Source organism: Anser anser, assembly GCF_964211835.1.
Source record: "Anser anser genome assembly, contig: HAP1_SCAFFOLD_101, whole genome shotgun sequence".
NCBI lineage: Eukaryota > Metazoa > Chordata > Aves > Anseriformes > Anatidae > Anser > Anser anser.
In genome coordinates, this window is record NW_028154042.1 from 234,487 (window position 1) to 258,677 (window position 24,191).

At 42.3% G+C, this 24,191-nt stretch overlaps 1 protein-coding gene across 1 annotated transcript; it reads right to left on the reverse strand.

Annotated features, from left to right (window-relative positions):
- Positions 1-1,038: 1,038 nt before the first annotated feature.
- On the reverse strand, positions 1,039-9,752 carry LOC310890913 (nuclear pore complex protein Nup153-like; the record flags this gene model as incomplete). The annotated part of the gene is made up of 6 exons (XM_083853236.1): positions 9,719-9,752; positions 9,565-9,618; positions 7,108-7,310; positions 3,192-3,318; positions 1,103-1,571; positions 1,039-1,061 (listed from the first exon to the last, which is right to left on the reverse strand). The coding sequence occupies exons 1-6, from the start codon at positions 9,743-9,745 to the stop codon at positions 1,039-1,041; spliced, it is 903 nt and encodes a 300-aa protein (XP_083709362.1). The 5' UTR covers positions 9,746-9,752.
- Between the last annotated feature and the right edge of the window lie 14,439 nt (positions 9,753-24,191).

Here is a 24,191-nt window from a genome sequence, read left to right on the forward strand (position 1 = left end):
TTTCCAAGTGGGTATAGGACAATATCTTCAAAACCAAATTCCAGAAACTGAGAGGAAAAGCTGGAGATGCTACTTAGGTCTAAATGCACGGAAAAGCAAGCCAGGAAGCTGAAGAACGGCAAACTCAGCCCAATGATACTCCAAGAACTTCAGCAAACACCTCAACATGTTAAAGCAGCTGTCTACTTCAAACCGTACAAAAAATATTTCAAGTACTCTGGAACAGATTAATGTTTATTTTATTGCAATAATATGCCAATTATTGCACCCTAGGCTCATTCTATGTGAGGCTTATATGACCACGTTACCTCTAATTTAATAACTTAAATAAAGTTGTGGTTTAACCATTGCAGGCAACTAAGCACCACACAGCCACTCGCTCACTCCCTCCAAGTGGAACAGGGAAAAGAACTGGAAGTAAAGAAGTAAAGTTGTTAAATTTGAGGTAGCATTAATGACTCATCGCATGTAATGGCTACCTGGAAAGACAAATGCCATAACCCTGTACATACTCCCCACTCCTTCCCCTTCTTTCCCCCAGCATTTATTGCTGAGCACGATGCTAAATGGTGTGGAATATCCCTTCGGTCCTCTGGGCTCCGCTGTCCTGGCTGAGTGCCCTCCCAGCCTCTTGTGCATCCCCGACCTCCTCGCTGGCAGGGCAGCGTGAGAAACAGAAAAGGACTTGTCACTGTGTAAGCACTGCTCAGCAACAGCTAAAACACCAGTGCCTTACCAACACTGTTTTGCTCACAAATCTGCAACACAGCATCATCTACTACGAAGAAAATTAACTCTACCCCTGCCAAAACCACTATAAATAACTTGGCATAAAGTCCACACCCCCCTTCCCCCGCAGACTTCCACAGCATTTGAAGCAGTTATACAATCACGTTAAATGGGAGTTGGCAGGCTCTAAGACTGAGAGAAGCAGAATCAAAACATTTATGCCTTTTTCCCCAAACTGGCATACAACCCCAATTCATTCAGCTGCGTAGAAACTAATATTTGTTAGTTTCATGAGCACCACAGAAAAAGTCAACTCGCAATAAAGCAGTATACTCATTGTAAACATTATTTATAGCATAAAGATTTACCTTGCCCGCCGCCGTCGCTGCTGCATCTGCCATGCCTGCCGCCTCCGTTGAATTTGCCACGCTTGTCGTTGCCGCTGTTGACTTTGCCTTGTCCTTTGTCATCAGCAGATATGGCATGCCCGCCGCCATTATTGGATATGTCAAGCCTGAGGGCACTGTTGAACACGTTATGCCCGACGTCGCCGTTGTATATATCATGTCCTCCACCTCCTCCTCTGATAGATCTGTCAAGTCCTCCACCTCTGATGGATCTGTCATGCCCTCCACCTCTGATGGATCTGTCATGCCCTCCACCTCTGATGGATTTGCCATGCCCGTCGCAGCTGCTGGAGTTGCCGTGCTCATTGCTGCTGTTGAAACAGCGCTCGGTGACGCTGAGACAGCGCTACTACCAACGAAACTAGAATTGAACTGAGGCAGCGATGCAGCACTGATGGGTAGGGGTATGTTCGGTAGCACTGGTTCCTCCACTTCCTAAAGTTGCAAATTTTAATTTTTCTTATACAAGACATACTACTTTCTCACCCCATCCCACCCAATTTATTAACAAAATTAAATAGAACAAAAATCCATACAAATTAAGAGAAAGCAAGTTTCCAGAAGAAATCCCGATCTCCCCACCTCTGTCTACCACGTCATTTTAATTTATGGCAGGCCTGCTTCCACATTATACTCTATTCAACAACTGTACAGCAAGAACACTGAAAGTTAACTCAAAACCTGTGCAGAACAGAGACGCACAGATCACATTTTTTTTCTTTCTTTTCTATACTTTAGTCATCAAAGCTCTGGAGAAGCATCATCCTTTCTAACTACCCTCGCATGGCCTCAATTAAGAGTACACTCTCAAGACAAGTGAGAAAGTGTTCCTCTTGCAAAATTAGGCAGGATAGCTGCCAAAGTTTCTAAAGTCATTACAGCAGTGAACGTGGAAAAAGGTAATGTTTAAAGAAGCAGGTAGGTTCAACAACCAAACTAAACACAAAAAGCACCAAAGAAAGTCAGACTAGCAGCACTGAAGATTGTGTTCTGGTAAATACAGTCTATACCATGTATCAGGATGCAAATATAAAAATCAGAAAACAGCCTCTTAACAACTTCAATTTTCATCCCTGCCACTTACTTTATTCGATTACTAAGATTGGATGAGTTATGTTTTAAATGGCATAGGAAATCTGACCAAAATTTGTACAGTACTATCATGATCTACTTAGAAATGACTAGGAAGGGATGTAAGTTGGTACTACTGATATTCAGTGCATCCTGTAGCTTACATCTGTTTCACAGTTTTGATTTGAAAAGTTTATGGAACTTTTGATATTTGGACCATTATTTTATTTGCGTTACAGGAATAAACAACAGTGTTTACGATTTCTTTATATTGCATCATCCAGAAGTCCCATTTAATGATTTGAAACTTAAATTAACTTAAATACTTAATATTAACTTAATATTAATTAAATACTTAATGTTAACGTAAATACTTAAATTAACTTACAGGCAGCTTATATAACATCCAATAAAAGAAAAAATAATCTGAATATTCATGGTCATAGTTTTATGGAATAGATTTTTCCTATTAAAATGAGAAAAAAACTCTCTCACAATGAGTTTGGTGAGTATCAAAAACTGAGTCATCGTTAGCAGACATGCAGAATGCTCTCTTCTACTACTCTTTTTCACACTCTTGGCCTGTATCTTTCTGTACGACTTAAATATGAAACCAAAAATTAAGCTTTTTTTTTCTTTTTATACTTGGCACTCGTTTCAAGTATCATTCCTGTAGAAAAACTATACAAACCTTCACCAAAACTTCTCTTCTTAGGACTCATTCATTCAATTGCTAACGAGAAATGTTATAGTTTGAAGAATCTCCAAGGTAAGAGAATTAAAAATTTCAAAATTACATAAGCAAAGTTCAGGTATTCAAACACAGGAAATCAATTGGAGCCTGCTCTGAAACCCACAAGAAAACAAAAACAATGCAAAAATAAAGCGGTATTGTTATAATTTACTATGATGCAATAAAACTGACACACTTAGCTAGTTACTTCAGTAAGCTCAGTGACAGCAATTAATTTAAGAGTCACTTACCTGTTCTTGTACAGCTCTTGATAAATAGTGTATTCCTCTTTCCCTTCTCATTTTGCCACCTCCGCTACTCACTCCTGAAGACAGACCATTGGACGCAGCAGTACTGAATTTGTAGCTGGTCACATTGCTAGCACACGACAGTACAGAAGTTGGGGGAAACAAGAGAAAAAAAAATTACCAGCCAAATTTTTTTTTCAAGATATTAGAGCTGTTATTAGTCCTAGAATTGAAACCTGCTGATCAGAAAAAAACTAAAGCTGTCTCACAAGTTGCTAAACGCTGGTAAATACTTGATGTTCTAAATAGGAAAAACTTTATTAACAGCAGCAATGAAAAGGACATACATAAGTGCACCGTTCACATGGGAACAATGACTAAGCCAGAAGACCTGAAATAGAAGAGCTGATTTAGATTGTTATTTTCCAGTGCTTCCTTTAAATAGGACTGGTTCTCTGATTCTGCGATGCACGTGTATCTTTTGCAGGGATATAAAAGAACAGCTCACAAAAATACAGAAAGAGTGCACATATGCACACATACACATGGGAAACACTGCCAACAGCTCTGATAGAATAGGGACGCCTTAGACTTGTGTGGCAAGGTAATATGGCCTAAGCTTCAGAAGCAGCTCTGGCTTTCGTGTGGCCATCAGCAGGAACAGCAGAGGTGTTTGGGTATGCCAACATTCCAGAAGTCTTTTCAGACATGAATACAGATCCCTTTTGTAAGGCATACAAAGGCGTTTTTCTGGTACTTAAAAAAGCCTAGCTCAAAACCAGAAAGATATCCTAATCCAAGAGCAAATGGGGAAAAAATAACCCAAACCAGAAGTGGAATAGGGAATAACTCTAACAAAAGTACTATGGCAAGAAAATGAAGTATGCCTGGAAAAACCGTGACATCAAAGCTTATCTTGCAGCCAATCAGTCAGTCAGTACAGAAGCGCATTAGATCGCACTGGAAGACACCAGGTCAAACTCCCACAATACTGAGGAGGAGAACTGGTCTAAACTTGTCAAATACTTGACAACAGCCTGCTTAGCACTGTAACTGCATAGAGGAAGACAGATCCCTAAGGCAGATGCTCAGACTTTTCTCTAATCCAAACTGTCAATCCATTAGAATTCTGAAAAAAGTCTTACATCAAAATAGATCTTCATTCAGACAACTATCGCTTGCCCATAACAGCCCATATTCCTCTTTCTGTTAACACCTGTGAGCTTCAAGGGGGCAAAGACAGTTGTCAGCCTTCAAGCAAGTCTAATCTACAATTGGACTCAGGATATAAAATATATATATATATACACACACACGCATAGATATATAGCATTGGTGGGCCAGAGATTTACTGAGTATTCCAACTCAACTGTCCAAAGGGACTCTTGCCAGCAGATCAGTGTGGTGCTCCTGCTCCAGAACATGGCACCCAACAGAGACCAGCATCACAAAAAACACTACCACCACTACCTACTCTACAAACAAAAGGTAGGGCACTGCAATAAACTTTGTGAACGAAATCAAAAGCAGTATGAGTTTGCTGTATCTCCTTCCTAAATGGAGAAGTAGAAAGGAGTTCTAGCAAAGACAATTTAGAACAGTTTGAAAAAAACATAATTAAAACCCAGCACCTGATTGCACCTGTACCAGAACCTTAAAGCCAGTCGCTTCCACCCCCTAAAAAGGTGGTTGTTGTGAAGTCCAACTTTTAGATGCCAAAACAAAGTGTTGAGTTCTTTCTGCAAGCCAAAGAATGCCCATGGTCACATAAGAATTGCTTGGCAGATGAGCATAGAGTCAACAAAATTCCCTGCTACTGTTCTTTGAAAAGAGCGACCCCCTAAAAACCGAGTGCAAAGTCTCTTAACTCAAGCATTATTACCCAAAACACCATTTGCCCAGAAGGAAAAGCCATCAATATTATCTGGAGGATAACTCATTTGACCTAAACCAAGAAAGCAGTATAACACAAAGCAGTCTCCTCAAGAAGAAATTCAATTAATTCTGCTGGATTTTTTTTATTTTAGAGATGAGTTAGCATTTGGCCTCAAATGATTCTAAAGAACACATGGTCTTCATGTGAACTCAAAGCAGACAATTAACTTCATCATGAAAGGAGTATTAAAAAAAAGAATAATAAATCATAAATCTTCCTCCATGTTTTTGCTTAAAAAATAAAGAAAAAAACACATCAATAAACATCCTCCTGAACTGTAACTCACTTCCCCTACTTCACCTTCTAAAGAATACTTCTGAAAGAATCATCCCATTAGGACAGAGCTTTCAAACTGCAAGCAATTAAATAGCTAAAACTAATAGCTTTTCCCCTAGGGAACATTAGGAGGGACAAATTATTTTGTTATAAGTAAACTGAGTTATAAACCATGAAATATCTGTCAAAGCAAAATTTGTAACGCTACAGATTTAGTTAAACTACAAAATGAGCCATATTTCCTGTAGAAGGAAAAAATTAAGCCTCCAATAGCAAAGATCCTTTCTGTGGATACAGCATTATAACGTGCCTCGTTTCCCATCTTCGTATCCTACTCAGAAGATAAACTTGGGATAAAAAGTGGTGTATCAGTACTTTTATTCTTGCTCATCTTCCTTCCTTTCATAAAAACAACAATTTTCTCAAAGTTATATTGATCTTCAAACACAATCCAGACTTTGCAGCTCCCTCAAAATACAAAATTTTCATTGGATTTCCCATTCCTTTTACTGAGAACTGTCACCACCTTTCAGGTGCAGACCGTACTGAAAAAGGAGATGTCTTTCTTCCTTCAAGTAAGTTTTAAATTAATAGATGTCATACCTTTCAGATGGTTCTGCTCGCTGTTCTGCAGGCAAAGTCTTCTCTCTCATCCCCTGCAAGTTAAGTTTAGTTCAAGACTTAGCTGAATATGTTCAGAATACACAAAGTACCAACAACCACTTCATGTGGTTTTTTGTGGTTTTTATTTCTTTATATTTAATTTTATAGCACTGAATACACCTCACCTACTTAACGTTGTTCCCTAATTCAGCATTGTGGGTACAGTTCAGTTAAATTTTGGGGCTAAAGTAAGCATCACTGCTTCACTCAGCATTGAGGACAAACTGATAGAACACTAAATCAAATTTGTCAAATCCTCTAAAAAAGAAAGTAATTACTTTAAACAAAATGACAAAAATTGTGTGTGTGGGGGAGAGTTTTCATCAAAACTTGTGTTTGCCAACCCCGTAAAAGGGACATACTTTTCTGTTTTCTGTCATTTATCAACAAACAAGAAAAAAAAAACCTCTACCCCCCTAAAAACTAAGCAGTTGCTGCTACATTCATTTTAGAACTTTACCAAATGGAGATTGTGCTGGCTAAACAATACAGAGATTGAAAGAGTTAAAAGCAATAAGCAACCAGTATTACTGTCCACTTTGATTTCCAGCCTAAGAAGCCCATACACTTAACAAGTGGTCATTTGTACACTCAGACTGATACTGGAAACACAGATGTTTTCGCAGAAAGAGATGCCCATTTAATTTTATGGAAAATTTATCAGACTCCATCTACTCCAAAGCAATCAAAACCGATAACTCAGCACATTGTCAGAACTCTCACTTGGAGCACATAGCTCACCTGGAATAGTTTACACAGAACACGAGCATGTTTCATCAGTGACAGCTTTGTGTACATGAGAATATAAAAGGAAAACATTTCTGTCTTTTAATATTCTTTCACTGACAACAGGATGACTCAATAGCACATCATGACATCGTGAAAACAACCACAAGACACTGAGTGTTCCAAAAACAGAATTAAATCCATAAAAGCTCAATCTATTTCACAATGGTTCCCACTGCCTTAAAGCTCGCCTCAAACATACTATCAGTACTTTTTGCAAAGATAGGATAACAATTGGTTTGAGAAACATTCCAAGACTGGAAAAAAAAAACAGGCACATAAGGACTCAAAAATGTACTCACTTGGAACTTTGTGTCTCCTCTCTGGCAAATTTTGCTGGACTGAGTAGTTGAAGTCGGTGATGGTTCAGAATACCGCGTATAACGCATCGGCTGACGGTTTACTGTTGGTGTCACAAGTCTCTTAACAGGTGGAGGCTGGAATGCATTCTGGGATTCCAGCTTTGAAAGGGAAACAGCAATCAATTTATCCTTATGTCCACCCAAATTAATTCCAATATTTATTGATGAAAACAAATTACAGAACTATAAACCTCCCCCCATCGGTCTTGGCACTCAGTGAATACAATTTGAAAATTCTGAAGACCGTTCAACTTGTAGAGGGAAATCACCAGAAAACCAGTAACGAAATCCATAAAGCTATATATAAGTAGCCAAAGTCTGACTGAATTCCGTTTCAAAATTTGGCAGTTAGCTTCATAGACAAAATAATTCATGCTACCATAATTAAAATAATCCATGTTCCTAGAATATGCTCCTATCTTTTCCTCTGCCCACACTGTGATTTTTTTTTTTTAGTAGCTTAATTCATTAATTTAACATTTGAAGTGTTAAGCAACTAATTATACAGGCTTCTGGGCTTCACATCCCCTACATTTTCCCCCTTCAAAGTTACACAAACAATAGAACACACTCAAAAAAAACAACTTGTCAATCTTACAATAATCTCATTCATTAAAATATGATCCAATGCTTTACATGTGCATTAGATGCACTTCAAGTAGTGGGTTTGACTTCCCTTTTCAAAGCATTTTCACAGACCAGAGTTAATTTTTAACACAGACCACTGCGTGTTCTGCAAAACTGACTTAACTGAACTGTCAGACAGAAAACAAACCCTAAAGGCTACAAGATTTACCGATGGCTCCGCCTGCGGTCTTAAGGATCAGAAAATACAGTCTTAGGAAGCATGCTATTGTTCAAATCAATACCAACAGGAAATCGTTTACACCGCAGCTTTAATTTCACAGTATCTCCCAGCTCTTAGTAATAGGATTCACACTCTCTCTAAAGTATACAAAAATACATCTTTCTAAAAAATATTACATTCAGTTTGAAACCTTGAATAAGACATGTTTTATGTAAGTTCACAAATCTACTTCGAGTGAACGACGGTTCATTGCTGGTTTTAAAGGTAAAAAAGAAAAATATTAATTCCCCCAGTTAGGCATTCAATACACCAAGAGCTATTCTGCCTGGTACAGTTCCTTGAAATAAGAAAAATACCACATCACTGCTACCCACTGCAGAAGTTTAGCCCGAGTGCACAAGTGTTCCGTCAACCGCATGTTCACTTTAGCAGGAAAACACACGATCGTCTCCTCAGCAAATAATTGCTTCTCATCACGGGCTACCCTTCTCCCGCCACCATTATGAATTCTAGTATTATGAATAGACAATCTATCTCCTTTCACCCACTGACAGCTGCGTGCAACATTCATTTAGTGGCTGACAATTTCAGGCTCTCTGTTGCAAATCTGGCAGATCTTTCTTAATGCCTTATCACAGGTGTATTGCTATAATATAACTGAGAATTCACACCAGATTTGGTTTTAGTTATTTGGATAATATTTATGATATACTTCACTTCTCCATGCCCTTGTAATTTGGCAGATGGTGAAAAGATGGTCCAGGAAATCTGAGATGTTTGTAAACTCTGAAGTGATTGTAAACTTAATTATACATCCATCCAGTCAAGGAATTAGCACAGAAACTTCTTGAGACACTGTCCCTTTTCTCATTAGAACAGAAGATGAAAAGTTTGCACATCTTGTTATTTCCTTCAGTCACCTGATCTTCAAGTGGTCATTTAAGGGTTTTGCAATTTAATAAGCCCAAGAATACCCCTAACTAAAGTCATCAAAAAAAGATGACTAGTTTTCATTTTTTAAATAAAATGAAAGGAAATCATGCTTTACCACAGCGTTATCACCAGTTCTGTGCTACCTCCAAATAGGAATTTAGGAGCGTAAGATTTATAGCGTCAGAAATTAACAATTTTCCTCCTCTTTACTTTGAATGGTGATAAAAAGCAGAAAAATTAGTTTTCTGTGCCCGAATGAACACGGAAGTCTGTACAAAGTCTATATGACCACTCAAGCAGTATTTTTCTATTTGTGATCATTTCTTCAAGAGAAAACTTGCCTCAAGAGGAATTTTAATATGCAGCTTCACCCCAAGTTGGGGGACAAGATAAAACGACTTGGTGTGTTCTAGAGTTGGTGCTCTCAACTTACAAAGATAACATAATTCTTAACCTGAGTAATCTTCACAGCCCATCATCTATTGTGGATACATGCCAATATTAACTTGATTTGATGTCTATGTTGTCACTGAGGTTTGAGAAAATTTTTCTAATAGTGATAAAGCATTGAAAAAGTTATCTACCTCAGCTTAAGACATTATTGGTTCTTACCTTTCTTCGTTTGGACTGGAAGTCAGTAATATCCGGTTTATCTATGTCCGGAGGCTGAGGGAAAAAACAAAGCATAAATATTAGAGGGCAATTTTTTTCTCCTGAGAGAGAGGGTTCCCTGCAACAAAAATGTGGGGGTTCATGGTCAACTTACACAACACAGCGGCAAAAGAGATGTCATTCTTTTAGCATCCTGTTGAAAAAACAGCGCAATAAATTAAACCGGCCACAACGTAAGGAAGAATAGTTTTATCTTTATCCTTTGATGGCACATTTACTAAGTTTTATAAACACATGAAGCAAAAACAGATTAAAAGAAGTGCTATTTACCAACAAAGGGCTTGACAGCTTCTCCACTGCCTCCAAGATGCACCACGCTGAGGTACTCAAGGTAGCGTGGGACCGCACAGTTTCTTCTCTAGCTTTCGCTCTCTTTTGTGCCTGAAAAATTAGCATTTTAAGTGTTACAATGGTCAATTCTCAGCTAAGGAGGCATGTTTTTTACGTCCCAAGGCTACACTGATGATACAATCAATATATTCTGATGACAGAGAAACATGCAGTCACTGGGAGTTCAAGCCATAAAGAAGAGAATACGTTCGGAGTTTAATGAAGTTTACCTTGGGCCTCAGTGCATCTTGCACGTGCTTGTTGCACGAGCAATAAAAGAACTCCGTACTTGTAAAAGGTCAAGACGGATGATGCTAGGACTGCTAAGGCCTCCGAAGCAGTAATCAGGGAAACAGAACTCAAGAAAAGGCTTGTGGTACAGAAAGCATTTTCAGTAACAACACAGACCTCAGAGTTTCACGATGGTCTAAGTGTACCATCTTAAAATCAGTGTATACAATCATAACCAGGAACTAGTTTTACTTCTCTCTTGCTTCCTCCCTTCCCCCAAGATTAAAGTTGGCTGCAAATCTTTGTCTTAAAAGATAAAGATCTGATTTAAACTGTAACAGATCTAAACATTACACTGAAAAAGTAAACTGTTTATTTGCACCACCCAACTTCAAATATCAGTCAAAAACTTCCTTTGGTGTGACTTTTTTTCTTCCCAGGTTAAACCCCTCATATAACCACACTGTGCTTATCACACGATGTGAAGACAGGAAGCAGACCACGCAGCGTGTAAAAACACAAGTGAGACTCACAGAACCACAGAATGGTTAAGGTTGGAAGTGACCTCTAGAGATCGCCTGGTCTACCCCCCCGCTCAAGCAGGGCCACCCCGAGCAGGCTGCCCAGGACCATGTCAAGTCAGCTCTTGAAGACCTCCAAAGAGGGAGACTCCACAGCCTCTCCGGGCAACCTGTGCCAGGGCTCCATCACCCGCACAGTGCAAAAGCATTTCCTGATGCTCAGACAGAGCCTCACGTTTCAGTTTGTGCCTGTTGCCTCTTGACCTGGCACTGGGCACCGCTGAAAACACAATGGCTCTCTATGCTCTTTGCACCATCCATTCAGGTATTTATATACACCAATAAGATCCCCCCAAACCTCCTCTCCTCCATGCTAAACGGGCACAGCAGTCTCTGCCTCTCCTCAGAGGAGAGGTGCTCCCAGTCCCTTGATCATCTTGGTGGCCCTTCGCTGGACTCTCTAGTACCTTGCTGTCATTCACAGCAAGCAGCAAGAAGCAAGCTACTCTCTCCTTTAAAAGCCTAGTATTTTGGTTCCTCTTTTTACCATAATGCAGTAATATTGTAAAAAACAAAAATAGCCGACCAAAGAGGGTTCCCAGCTTTGCACCACAAGGTTTCAAGGTTTCCCGTAAGTGAGGTACTTGTACTGCCCTTTTTCCGTTGCACAAATGGACTGTCAGAACAGAGCCAGCAAACCCGCGTTTTCATTTTCTTCAAATTCCTTTTGATTTATCGATAAAAGTCACTTTCATTTAAATACATTCCTACCAAACCTGATTTGACTTTCCTTTTCGATTCAGCTCTAGCTAATCAGAGTTGTCAGCAGTTTTTATTTGCTATTTCCAAGAACTCTTGGGGGCAAATAACTCTCTCCAAGAACTATATGAATCGTTCAAAACAGAAAGCATGTTACTGCTTATCTTGGGACTGCATTTAGTCCTGCATGCCTCTGTCTACCAGAAGAACAAAGGATCAGCAAAGTTGATTTTAGATATTTTCAAAGACTGCAGGTTTATACAACATATCCATAGCATGAATGTAGGCATGCTTGGAAAAGAAGATCCACAGATAAATATTAGCCAGGTTTGACTACTGTAGCTTTTGCTACCATAAACACAAGTTTTCAAAGTTATGCTGTCATTGGCTTTTTTGCATCAAGTTATTTTAACGTAATGTAGTCAGAGGCAGACAATGGCACTTAAATGGAATTTTTTGAAAGACCTAACAACAGAGGAAACCCCAACTACCAACAACTAGCCCAAACTGTCATTCTTGTTCTTTCTGACAAGTATTACCTGTGGTAAAAACTGTCATTAAAGAATTTAAACAGAAATCAATCTCGTCTATTTTTGTAGACCAAGAGGGCAGAAGAGCAACTGTTACCACATATTCAGCTCCCTGCTCAAAGCTCCTTTGGCAGTGCTGCTTTTTTTATTTCCATCACTATTTCCCACTACACTACTTTTCTCATACCTGATAAGGTTCCGTCTTTGGCTGCCTTGATCTTACAGCTGCACCACCGGCATAAGCCGTCTTTCCGGGGTATAATGGAGAAAACCCAAGCTGGTTTTGCTTAAAAACAGACGTGCTTCCACGTACCTACGGAAACACAGTATGAGAAGTGGATAGAAAAACAGGTACACATTCAAACTGATTAAAAGAAATACTGTGCAGTACTTACAGGACACAGTCCTCCAAAAACAAATAAACTGAATGCAGGTTTCTTAGAGCTAGCTGCAGAATGCTGCGAGAGGGAATGAGTTCTTTCATCTTGTGTGGGCCAGAGCAGTGACGATGAAGTATTTTTTAAAACTGCAACATCTGCCAAAATGACGTATGCTAGATGTAAATGCCTCTCGTACGTACAGAACTTTAACAATAAAGATCACACTAATTCAAGTTCTTCAATACAGAAAAATAAGCATGACTTCAGCTTCTTTAAATAGATCAACTTCACGTACAGACTGAAAACCAAGTATCACCTACAAACTTGAAAACTGTTCACAGAGCTGCAAGTAGTTTTCACCAATCTTACCAAGTTAATACTGTGCTTCCAATGCAGGTATTTTTTTCCTTCATGCTAAGATAAAAGAGGACCGCATAAACATCAGTGCATTTGTACGGACAAAGCTTTTTTCTGTGTTGGTAAAAGGCTGGAGGCCAGCACAGATCATAATCGCACAGGTTTTAAACCTGAAGATTCCCCAAAGGCTGCTCTAAGAGTTAACGATCTTCTGCCCATGTATGTTTTACGAAGACACACCAGAAAGTTCTAGTGCACTCAGGTTATATTGCTAAAGCCCAGCAACTCTACTCTCAGCTGTACAAAAGTTCTCTGCAAAACCTGCTGAGCACACGTCAGTCCCTGTCTATATGGGGGACTAGAAAAAGCTGCAAACCTGCTGTTCGCCCTTTCAGCGAGAAGACCTACGTACCAACCTACATCGACACGATGCTTATTTTTTATTTTAAAATGGTGTGCTTTCCTCAATGAATTTGGCAAAAGACATGAAAGTATTGACAGCTGAAGCCTTCTACCAAGAAAGGTCAAAAAACAGCCTATAGCTTATGTCAGAGTAGTTTCTTTATCTTCTCTTGCTGAAACACAGGAAAACATCTCGTGTTCCTATTTGTCACCTGCACTTATTCACATTTAACCAGCTGTCTGTTAGATATTCTGAGTCACTCTTCCTTCTAGACAATCAGCCTAGTTGTCAAGTTACGGCAAGTCAGCCTGATTTCCTACCGTCCCAGTTCAAAATTTACATATAACCTAGCTGAATGCGTATATTTCAGCATTGACTCTTTCTAACATCAGGGTATCATAAACGTATTCCAAAGCACGCTTCTATTAAAAAGGTGATAGGATTATATACTTCTAAAACACTAAAAATTCAATTTAATTCTCGCATCCAAAGTTGACATTCACCTATTTTATTTACTAAGGTGATGTGGAATATTAAAGAACGCAAGGTACTTCACATTAAAAAAAAAGTCAATTAAACAGAGAACACAAAAATCACCTTCATCAGATGCTCTAGAGGAGGAATCACTGGTTGTTGAGATGTTATCATCGTCTTGTTGAGAGGTAGAATCTTCTATTTCTTTTATGAAGGACAGCCTAGGACTGCCAATGCCAAATATAGAAGATGTCGAGGGCTGACAAGGTGGGACAGGAGAATCCAGCATGGTATAATTCAGACGGCTCCGATGAAGAGAGGGCCTTGTTAACACAACTGGGAAGTTCAGTGCTGATCTACTTGTGGATGGTTCTAGACAAGAACAGGGAGATAATTAGCTTTGCTATAGACAAGCTCACAGAAGCCAAAACCTGTTTCCTATCGACAGCCATGCTATTGCCAAGTTCTAAGCGCAAAAAGAGAGAAGCCAAATTTAACTTCTTCCTCACCCAGATACGGTTGCATCTAACTGTCTGGCTACAACAACAACACTGCTTGCGATACACAGTATTAATGTTGCATCCAGAAGTAGTTAACTATGAGGTTTTACAACACCACATTCTGACCCCGTGCTCAAATGCTCTAACGCTGACTTGGCCGTTCACTAAATCAAACATATATACTCCTTCTCCCATGTACAGCTTGCAATAAGCTTTACAAAATTTGAGATTACACGGTAAATTACAGATAACACTGCAGCTTCCATAATATTGGAACAAAGGTTATATTAATCTGAATACACAACATGAAAATGAACGTTTGCAGTACTTTTTTCCCAAGTTCTTCCATATCAGCTCACGTTAGAGGCAAAACATCATCTCCTACCCATTAACTATTGGGATTTTGACCCAAGGGACAAGGATGTTGACCCAAGTAACCAGATGAGCATTTTTCCCTCTTGAAGCAAAGGGTCTGCAAACAATGCCAGTGGCCTGGAATAGGTGGCCTTGAAGTCTATCTTGCTAAAAAAAATCTTATTCTTAAGCATAGTATTCGACACCCACGGACAGCAACATAAGCTGCAAAAGGTTCCAGGGTGTCCACCTGCTCCTGATCTCCTGGAGTTAGCAAGCTTGCAGTGCAGCTGTTCTTACTGAAAGCTCCTTTCACGCAGTTACATAGGAAAGCCAACATGTGTTCCTCAGTCACGAAGACCTTCTCTATTCTTTTCTCCAAACTCATTCCCAAGCTACAGCTACACAGAAAGCCATCAATCTCCTTGTTTACAATTAGATGAGATTGGAGGCAAAGATATTTCCTCCTTATTTTTTGATTCTGCCAACAACAGAAGCAACTGACTTTCCACATTATCTATGGTTACCTACGCACGCTCAGACAAAACTTCTTTACTTATTAAAAGCTGACTTCCCCAAAACAGCTAATTTAAGAGAAACTCAAATAAGAATAGATGCAAATTTATACAACAGGACTACAGGAACAGTGAGAGGCACTGGATATAAGACAAATTAATCTTTCATGAGGTAAAGGAGTTGCAAACCTCGTTGCCAACGGTCAAATACCTTTTCAAAGACACCCCCTCCCCCCGCGTAGACCTTAAAGTTATTGAATATTTTAAGGATAATAATCTCATAAACCACATCCGTGCACAAGTTCCCCAGTTCACCATGAAGTTAACAAGGAACTTTACTAAATTGATCAAAGCCCAGAACAAAAAAAAACAAAACAAAACAAACAAACTCAGGACACGAGACGGAATTTTCCTCTGCCATTCTAGCATCTAGTCTTTTGTTTCGAAGACTGCAAAACAAATTAATTTTTTTAATTGCCTTAGGCAATTAGACAGATTTTCATTCCATATCTTTTAAAAGATGGAAAATGCAACCCAGCACACTTGCAAATGACTTATTTTCAGCATTTAGCACCTGGCTAATAGAGTACCTAAAGTTAACTGATGCCTTCCAAGAGCATAAGATGTATGCTTCGTAACTGTGTATACAGTTTAAAGCTAAGACGGTTTCACAAACAGTTGTTTCGACTTTTTTTGTTTTTTTTTCATTCTGTCAAAACCCTCATTCCAATTTCCTTTTGAAATTCAGATTCAAAACTAGAAATCTGTGAATAAATACTGATGGCCAGAATTCCAAATGATTTTTCACATACCTCGTCTACTAATTCCTGCTGGTTCAGGCGTGAATCTCTCATCGATTATGGTATCTTCATCTGCATAATCGTGATGATAGTTTACCGGAGTCTCCTCCTGGTTTGCAGATTCATTTCTGTCTACACACTCCTCCTCACGCTTATTGAAATACTTCTGCAGCCAGGCCGGTACAATATTTTTCACCGTTTCTGTCATTCTGCTAATTATTCCCTGCTTGAAAGAAAAAACACTTGTTTAATTACAGAAACACAGTCAACAGCATATGCTGGGATACCACCTTCCACGGACCTTGAAGACAGATATTATACAGCAAATATTCAGAAGACGACGACGAGGTTGATCCCTGGCATAGGATCGCTACACTTCTGGTAAACCTAAAATTCACCTAAGATTGATTTACAACTACCTATCACTGTCTGCACTTCCAAGTGACCTTGGCAAGGTTCAAAGTTTTGAAACCTCTGCCAAAATTCACCAGCAGGTCGTCAATCTGCAAGGCTATCAGGAAACTCTACGCCTGAACAGCTCCTGACCTACAGACTTGTTCCAGGACTCTTCCTCTTCGCACCCTCACGTGAAAACCAACTAAACCAGAAGTTCAGCAATTATCTACTGCGACAGTCAGGACCATACTACCCATTAAAATCAGTGAATCTAAATATTTTCAATTTTAGTAATGCTGAATTGCAGTGACTATACGCACAAAAAACAGTTCTGCTCTCAACAGTCAGGCTAACCCAGAAGATGTCCTGCAAGAAACACAGCTATAGCTATAGCACCAGCACCTCCTCTTGCAAGAGCCTTCTAAAGCTGTTGCTGTATTTTGTAGAAGACTGACTCTGCGGCATACATCGAGTACGATCGGAGAATTCCCACCTGACCGAAAGCCCCAGGAACTACGGTTAAATAAAAGATACATTAATATAAATGAATATAATTAATAATAAAAATTAATAATAAAAAATAATATCCAGAAAGCTGACAATCATGAGCTAGGCATCCTGCTAATCATCCCTCCTGCAGGCAGGGGGAAAAAAAAAAAGTAAATTAGATCCAGGACTAGTTCCCAGGAACTTTGAAGCTGCTAACTATACTGTCTACAGTGCCCAGGCACCTTCAGAGCTTAATGGTAAGAGACAGAGGGTTTGGTGGGCTGTAATTACGATCACAAGCACACAAAACACATCTATTTAAGTATTTCTAAGAATCGACTTATCGACTAAAGTTGTAGGGGGAAGGATGAGAAAAACAGCGGGGTAGGGATCAGAACCAGAGGTATAACCTCACAAAATCGCATCGGTCGCTTTCGTGCCTCCCCAACTGCATCACTGAGAGACAATTAACATTAAGCCACAGAACCTTCTGCAGAGTGGACATGATATTGAAGATAAACTGAAATTAATTGACAAATGCTCTAAGCAAGCTATCTGCTCAAAGCTCGTCCTTTTACGTTATGAACATTTGCACGATTCGTCTGGTTACAAAGCTAACTGCTATAATAAATGCACACATGTAACACCTATCAGTTTGTCTGTTTATCAAATCATTAAAACTCTTCCCCGATAAGTTACTGTTAATTTGATCTGCGCTGGATGTGCAGCAGCCATTCTCTGTGCAGAATCCCCCAGATATCCCCACGCACGTGTTTGCTCTGGCACACTCTTTAAATAAACCTACTGGAAAACACGCAGAGATAACAGACAATGGAAAAGTTAGAAAACCATCTCCACTGATTATTTTCAATCCACGTGTAAGGTTTATCAGTTAGCTACACAGTGTCGGCACACGCAAGCTATGGCACTTTCAACATTAATGCACTGTTCAAGCCAGAGGTTTCAACGGTTGCTCTGTAAGCGTGGGGAATGTTTGCATTGCCCTTCCAGGCCAGCTTTAGATGGACAAGATTGATTGTCAATATGTGGTATAAGGGACTTGGCATTTCTGCAAGTGATAAAAACCTAATTGAGCAGCTATCCATGCGTAGCGCTCCCTTGGTTTTGCATATGATAATCAATCCCCTCAGCTACGTTGCTCATTTAATAGCGGAGAGGTTTTGGCTGAACAAACATGTGCAGAGGGCATCTCCAGAGCATCTCTCTGGGCGTCCTGACATTTCTTAGCAAAGAGCTGCTGGGAGGGATCTCGGCGCGTCCCCCCTCCAGCACGGGGATTTTCACACCCCGAATTGACGGACCGCTTTCACCGTCAACCTGCTGTACCCTACAGCACAAACGAGAAGCAAAGCCTGGCAGGTAACGTTCAGAGAATTGATGATGGGCTGAGGAGGGGTGCAGGGAGCGGGGAAAGCCCTGGGGGTGGCACTGGGGGTCCTGAGGGCAGCGGGCTGGGGGTGAAGGGGAGGGGGAGGAGGGGGGTAATGGGCTGGGTAGAGGGGTAAGGGGGTAAGTAAGGGGCTGAGGGGGTAACTGAGGGGGTTAGGAAGGGGCTGAGGGGGTAACTAAGGGGGTAACTAAGCCGTTGAGGGGGTAACTAAGGGGGTAACTAAGCGGTCGAGGGGGTAACTAAGGGGGTAACTAAGCCGTTGAGGGGGTAACTAAGGGGGTAACTAAGCGGTCGAGGGGGTAACTAAGGGGGTAAGGAGGTGGGTAGGGGGTAACTAAGGGGATAAAGGGGCGGGTAAGGTAAGGGGGTAAGTAAGGGGGTAACTGGTGGGCTGAGGGGGAAGGGCCCGCTGTGGGGGGGCCGCTCCTCACCCGCTTGCTCCTGGCACAGGGGGGCTTCGCGGCGCCCAAACGGTGGCGCCGCCTCTTCACCTTGCCGCCGGCCGCTCCTCCTCCTCCTCCTCCTCCTCCTGCTCCTCCTCCTCCTGATCGGGCTCCTGGGCTGCCGCCCGGCGCCCCGCCGCCACCGGCCCTGCCACCGCCGGCCATGCCGCTGCCGGTCGCGCCGCTACCGGTCGCGCCGCCCGAGGCCATACCGCCCCCCCCCCGCGTTCGGTGCCGTCACGGGGCCCCCCCGCCCCCCGCCGCCACGCGCCGCGGGGCCTGCCCTGCCCCTCGTGGGAATAAAAATGTTGTTTTTGCAGAGTTACGTTGTTTAAAGGTAAGGAATGGGGTATCGAGGTGTGCTTGCAGCGATAAGAACGCTTAGCAGGCGACCTTGTAAAATGCAGACAACCAGACTCCGTAGAACAATTCGGGGAAAATCACGGTGTTGAGTCAAGTCAGGTAAGTGAAGAACCATTACCGCTTCAACCAGTAAAAAAGTCGAAAGAAATTCGAAATTTAACAGGCCGGCAACTGAAGGCCATGCATTGTCTGGGAAGCATCAGACAGATTGTGAGCCTGGATCACCCCCTCAGTGGGGAAACAGGGGAGGGTCCCGTCATCAAAAAGTATATAAACTGGGTTTTGGAACCAGCAGGGGCGCTCCTGCTCGTGGGACGCCCGCCACTGCGATCGCGAATAAATTCCTGCTTCGCTGAGCTCCTCGCCTGAGCCCAAGTTATTGGCTACGGAGTGTTTCTCACAATTTGGGGGCTCGTCCGGGAGCCAGTCGCCTACTGGGGAGCCCCACCGCCGCAGCAGCAGGAAGGCATGCCCCGCTGATTTCAGCGGTCCTGTGCATCGACGGCGGCGGTTCTGCGGAGAGCTGACAGAGGGCCCGAGACTGATGAAAGAGGCAGGATCCGTGAAGGAGTGGGGAAGGGAAGAAGGCAGGCACTCCGGCTTTGAGAATTGATCCGGTAACTCTGTGCACAGACCAAGGTAAGAAATAGGAAGTATTGCCTTGGGGGTCGGGTGAGACTCTGTGTGCCGTGTGATTGAGACGTACTTTTGTACGGAGCGAGTGTGGAGTCCTGATCCGCGGTTCCGCAGCTCCGCGAGGGGCGCGGCCGGAGACGGACGAAGCGTGAGATAAGGGAGAGAAAGGAAGAGTCTCGGGAAATGTGGTGTATGGTAAGCCCTTGCACGGGGAAGTGCTTGGCAATACACCAGGGAAATTTGGTGTGCGGTAGTCCTCGCACGGACGGGACGCCCGCCACTGCGATCGCGAATAAATTCCTGCTTCGCCGAGCTCCTCGCCTGAGCCCAAGTTATTGGCTACGGAGTGTTTCTCACACCCTCCCCCTCCCTCCCTCGCGCGCCCCCTCCCCTCACGGGAACGCGCGCCCCCCCCTCCCGCTGCCGCTCCCGTTCCTCGCCCCGCCCCGGTCCCGTCCCGGTCCCGCCGCCCTCCCGCTCCCGCCCTCAGGACCCGGCCGCCATAATGAACCCCGGCCCGGCCACCGTAAGCACGGGGCTAGGAGTCACCTCCAGAGCCTCCCCGCGCCGTGGCGCCGACCGCTGGTGTGCCGCAGCACCGCGCCGGGCGTGGGACGGCGCCCCGAGCCCACAGTGCTCGTCAGAAAAGCCCCGCACCGACAACCGATACCCCCGCACCGACAACCAACAGCCCCCACGCCGACAACCAACGCACAAGCAGTGTTTTAGGCCGGATTCGTGGCCCCGTTGGTCCGGGAGGCAGTCGTCACGCTAAATTCTACCCCACGGCAGGGGAACGATGGGCATCGTGACAGATCGCCGCCCCAGAAAATAAACACATAAATAAATAATAAAAACGATAACGGGACATGAATCGTGCCCTTAATAACAGACATTGGGCAGTGAAATCACCGACTTCTGCAACAATACGTGCTCAGGGAACTGACTAAAACCCCTCCTGCATCGGCCATGTAATAGCTAGGCAAACATCACATAATACTTCCCTCCCTCATGTACACCAAACCTATTAAGGCAACCATAGTAGCGTGATAACGTGATTTTTCTCCTCCAGATCAGCGTCAAAGGCAGCTACGCTAGGTTTGCTCATAAGTTCAAACGCTGCTTTATTTATTTATTTAAATGCCATTTTTCTTATTTAGAAGGATTTCCATAGGGTGACAGGCCTTTAATGACACGACTCAGAAACATTTGCCGATGCAGTCAAACGGTGTCTATTAACGCGAGGCACTGAAGTTAATTGGTATTAAAAATGAGCCAAAACGAAAGGCAAGTATCTGCGTGTCCAGCAGAATGACAGCGATCATCACCATTTGATCAACCTTCCCTGTGAGGTCTATCTGCAAGTTACTTTGAGGTAGCGCTAGAAAGAAGCGGTTGGTTCAGAGCATCCCTGCAAAAAGAAACATCCACGGCTTAAGTACCGTTTACTCTTTTGGTATCCTTTTAAGTACTTTTTACCCGTTTCGGACTCCTGCCTTTTCCCGGCTCACTGATGACAGCATTAGTAGCCCCTCAAGCTACTGTCCTACAGCCTTTCCCATCAGTGAAGAGATAGGAAAAACCCCACTACTTCTTGGAAAAGAAAACCAGCAGGTTTTTGAATAAAAGCACTCTCTGTTGCAGCTAGGTACAACGAAAAGAGTTTATGAAATCATTACGGGACATTCTTGTAGAAAACTTCCTCAAGCTTGGAAGAAAAAAAAACATTTCAGCTAAGTAAAACAGAAAATAACTGGAAGAAGTGAAGTATGGCGGTGTTGGAAAAGTTGCTTCAAAGACTTGTTTAATTAAAAAGAAGGAAAAAAGCAAGTCCCTACTGCAATCCCATCTTTGTCAAACTGATGGCGGGCACCAGTACGATGTGTTCAGCTAACACAGGCTGGAAGTTGTAACTGCAGCTGTGAAGTTTACCCAGTAAAAAGACTCCGCAAAGCATTGTAGCAATTCCGATGCAATCACTGCTTCCTGAATTTGTGACTCACGGTTAACACGGCAGTACAGGAAGAAGTCTGGCATTCACTGTGCTCTTACGGTAAAGAATCTGCCCTGCGCACACCATCCCAAGCCAGGTATGCGCTCCTAACAGGAAAGGACGATAGGCTGATAAGTCTCAGCAGAGGGAAAAAGACATCAGAGAACTACTTTATAACAGCAGCATGCGGGCTGCAACCAACGTTCTCTTCCTCTCATCATTTTCATTTCTGTGGACTCCAAGAGAATACACTCCCAACATTTTTCAGCTCTGGAGAACAAACAGCCCAACCAATCTCATTCACTGAACTACAAAACTGGTATTTTCGCTATCTAGTCCAGAAAAGGAGGCGCACGTCTCTAACGTACAGTGTAGAGACCTTGTTAATAGGCAAAGTCTGCATAAAATAGGTGGCCACAGCCTGATTTTCTGACGTTCAGGGCCTTGGGTCACACACCACCACAGCATCAGACTTAATGAAGTCACCAATCTATGTGGGCCTCTCGTTACACAGGTCACATGTTATGGACCAACCTCTCAAAGGCCAAAAAACAGCACTGATACTGCCGGGCCAACACACATCTGTAGCATCCCATTTCTGGGTGACAACACAATGAATGTTTCCACAAAGTACTCGATGCAACCTAACTACTGTGTTTGGTGATGCAAAGCAAGCCGTGTCAAAGCAGCGTAGCACCCAGGCACATTCCTGGAAGATGTTTTGCTGCTCACGTTGAAGAAAATAGATAAAAAAATCCTGTGCAGTTTGCACTTCTGAGCTCAAGTACCACAGCTATGCACTGCAATTGAAGTGGCATCAAACCTTGTAAGGTTTTGAAGCTTCAGCACTGCCATCCAAATTCAAGGAGGCTGCATCTATTATCTTGAATTTGCCCCAGCTCAGTCCCCTGAAACAATTCCATAGACACGTACAAGCAACCCTTTTCCCACCCAGATTCTTTGCTTCATCTATTCCACCTCTACCTTGTGTCATATTCTTATTAATCTGCCCCTCAAAAGACTCCCTGGCTCACACAAAGAAGCAACCCAACAAATCCCTGTTCCCAGCCACGTTGCTTTCATGCTTTGGGAAGAGTTAACTGCAACAGCTCTAACTGTGATGCCACCTCACCCCCTCCACCTATGTGAGGTTCTTTGCCTTCTGTCTCCTCCTACGTGTACACCTGCACTAGAACCAGGAAGAATGTGCTTCCTACAATACTCCAAGAGCCTCTTCTGTTTCAGGATGTCATCATTTCAATTCAGGACTGAAAGTATTCCTAGCAAAAACCCAACAGCTAATAGCTAACAGAAGCAGTTGCTGGTGATCAGCTACAAGTAACCTGGAAGTACTGAGGAGTCACAAAAGAGAATTTGCATTACATTTAAGAACAGCATGCAGCTTAGGACCACTGCTTTCACTGACTACACTAAGCCATAAAAAAGAATTGGATTCTTACCTGCCATCACAGCAATTATGGTTTATGTTGCCCCCAAAACACACACGGCAGTACCAGAACTGTGTCAACTAGCTTTAACAGCTTCCCCAGCTATTAAGTACAGTAATTTCTGCTTCCTTTTTTTTCTTGGAGGAATATTCTTTTGTTTCCAGCCTCACTTACTTATTATACACACTGTTAATTAGCAACTATTTCTCCATACTCATAGGGTTATGGAGTCCCTATGACTGGAAAAGACTCTGTACCCTTCAAGATAAGAACAGCATAAAGGCAGCAACTCGCAAGACTGCTCTAGCTTAAAGCAAAGCTTTCCTCATTGCTCTCATCTCCTTTGACTTGAGTGCTGTCATCCTTCTACCAGAGCTTTAAAAACTTCATTACCACGAATGAAGGAAGACCAGAGCAATCAGAGAGGGTAGCAGAGGGTATAACTTAAGGAGCTGTTACTAGGATTTTTTTGTTGTTCCTGGTGGACTATTTTTCTCCTTGCCAGCAAGGAGGGAAAACCAGCAAGTTGTTTTCTCCAAGATTTTTTTTTTTTAGGTTTAAGAACACGGATTATGTTGTAGCAATTTCTTCGCTGTAAAGCGTCAGCTGAGAAGTCTAACAGTAAGAAGGGCAAGGGAAAACTGAATGCTGATGCAGAGAGTGCCAGCAGACATCATCCTCATTCCACGGGATGTTTGTAGCTATGGCAGTTGAAGTCTACACTTCCATATGCTTAACATACCCTATTTATAAGCCAATTTTAGCTGACCTAGCATGTATCAGTAGTACAGTTAGAGCCAGCAGCCTGCAGGAAAAAGTGGGCACAGGTGTTTCCATAGCAAGGCCTGTGAGTGTCTCCCATACATACTTCCAGTCTAAGCAAGCACATGAAAGGCTTGGCTTGTCGCTTACCTAAGGAACCAGGAAAACAAGGGGAAGCTAGATTTTGCTTGTGTCCTAATGCCCATATAAAAATAAAGACAGATGAAATACCCTTACTACCTTGTTAAATTCCATAAGCCGGAAGAGAACGTGCTGCACACAGGTACAAGTAAAATCCCTTGCTGGCAGGTTTGCAGAAACAAATTTTTTATTTACACAGGCAAGTCTTATCTTTAAGATAAGACCCCATTTACCTCTTTACATTTCTCGAATATTTACATGACTTCATGATGCTCCAAGAAGGGAGTGATGAACAAAAAGATTACAGAAACTGTCAAAAGCATAGCAAAAA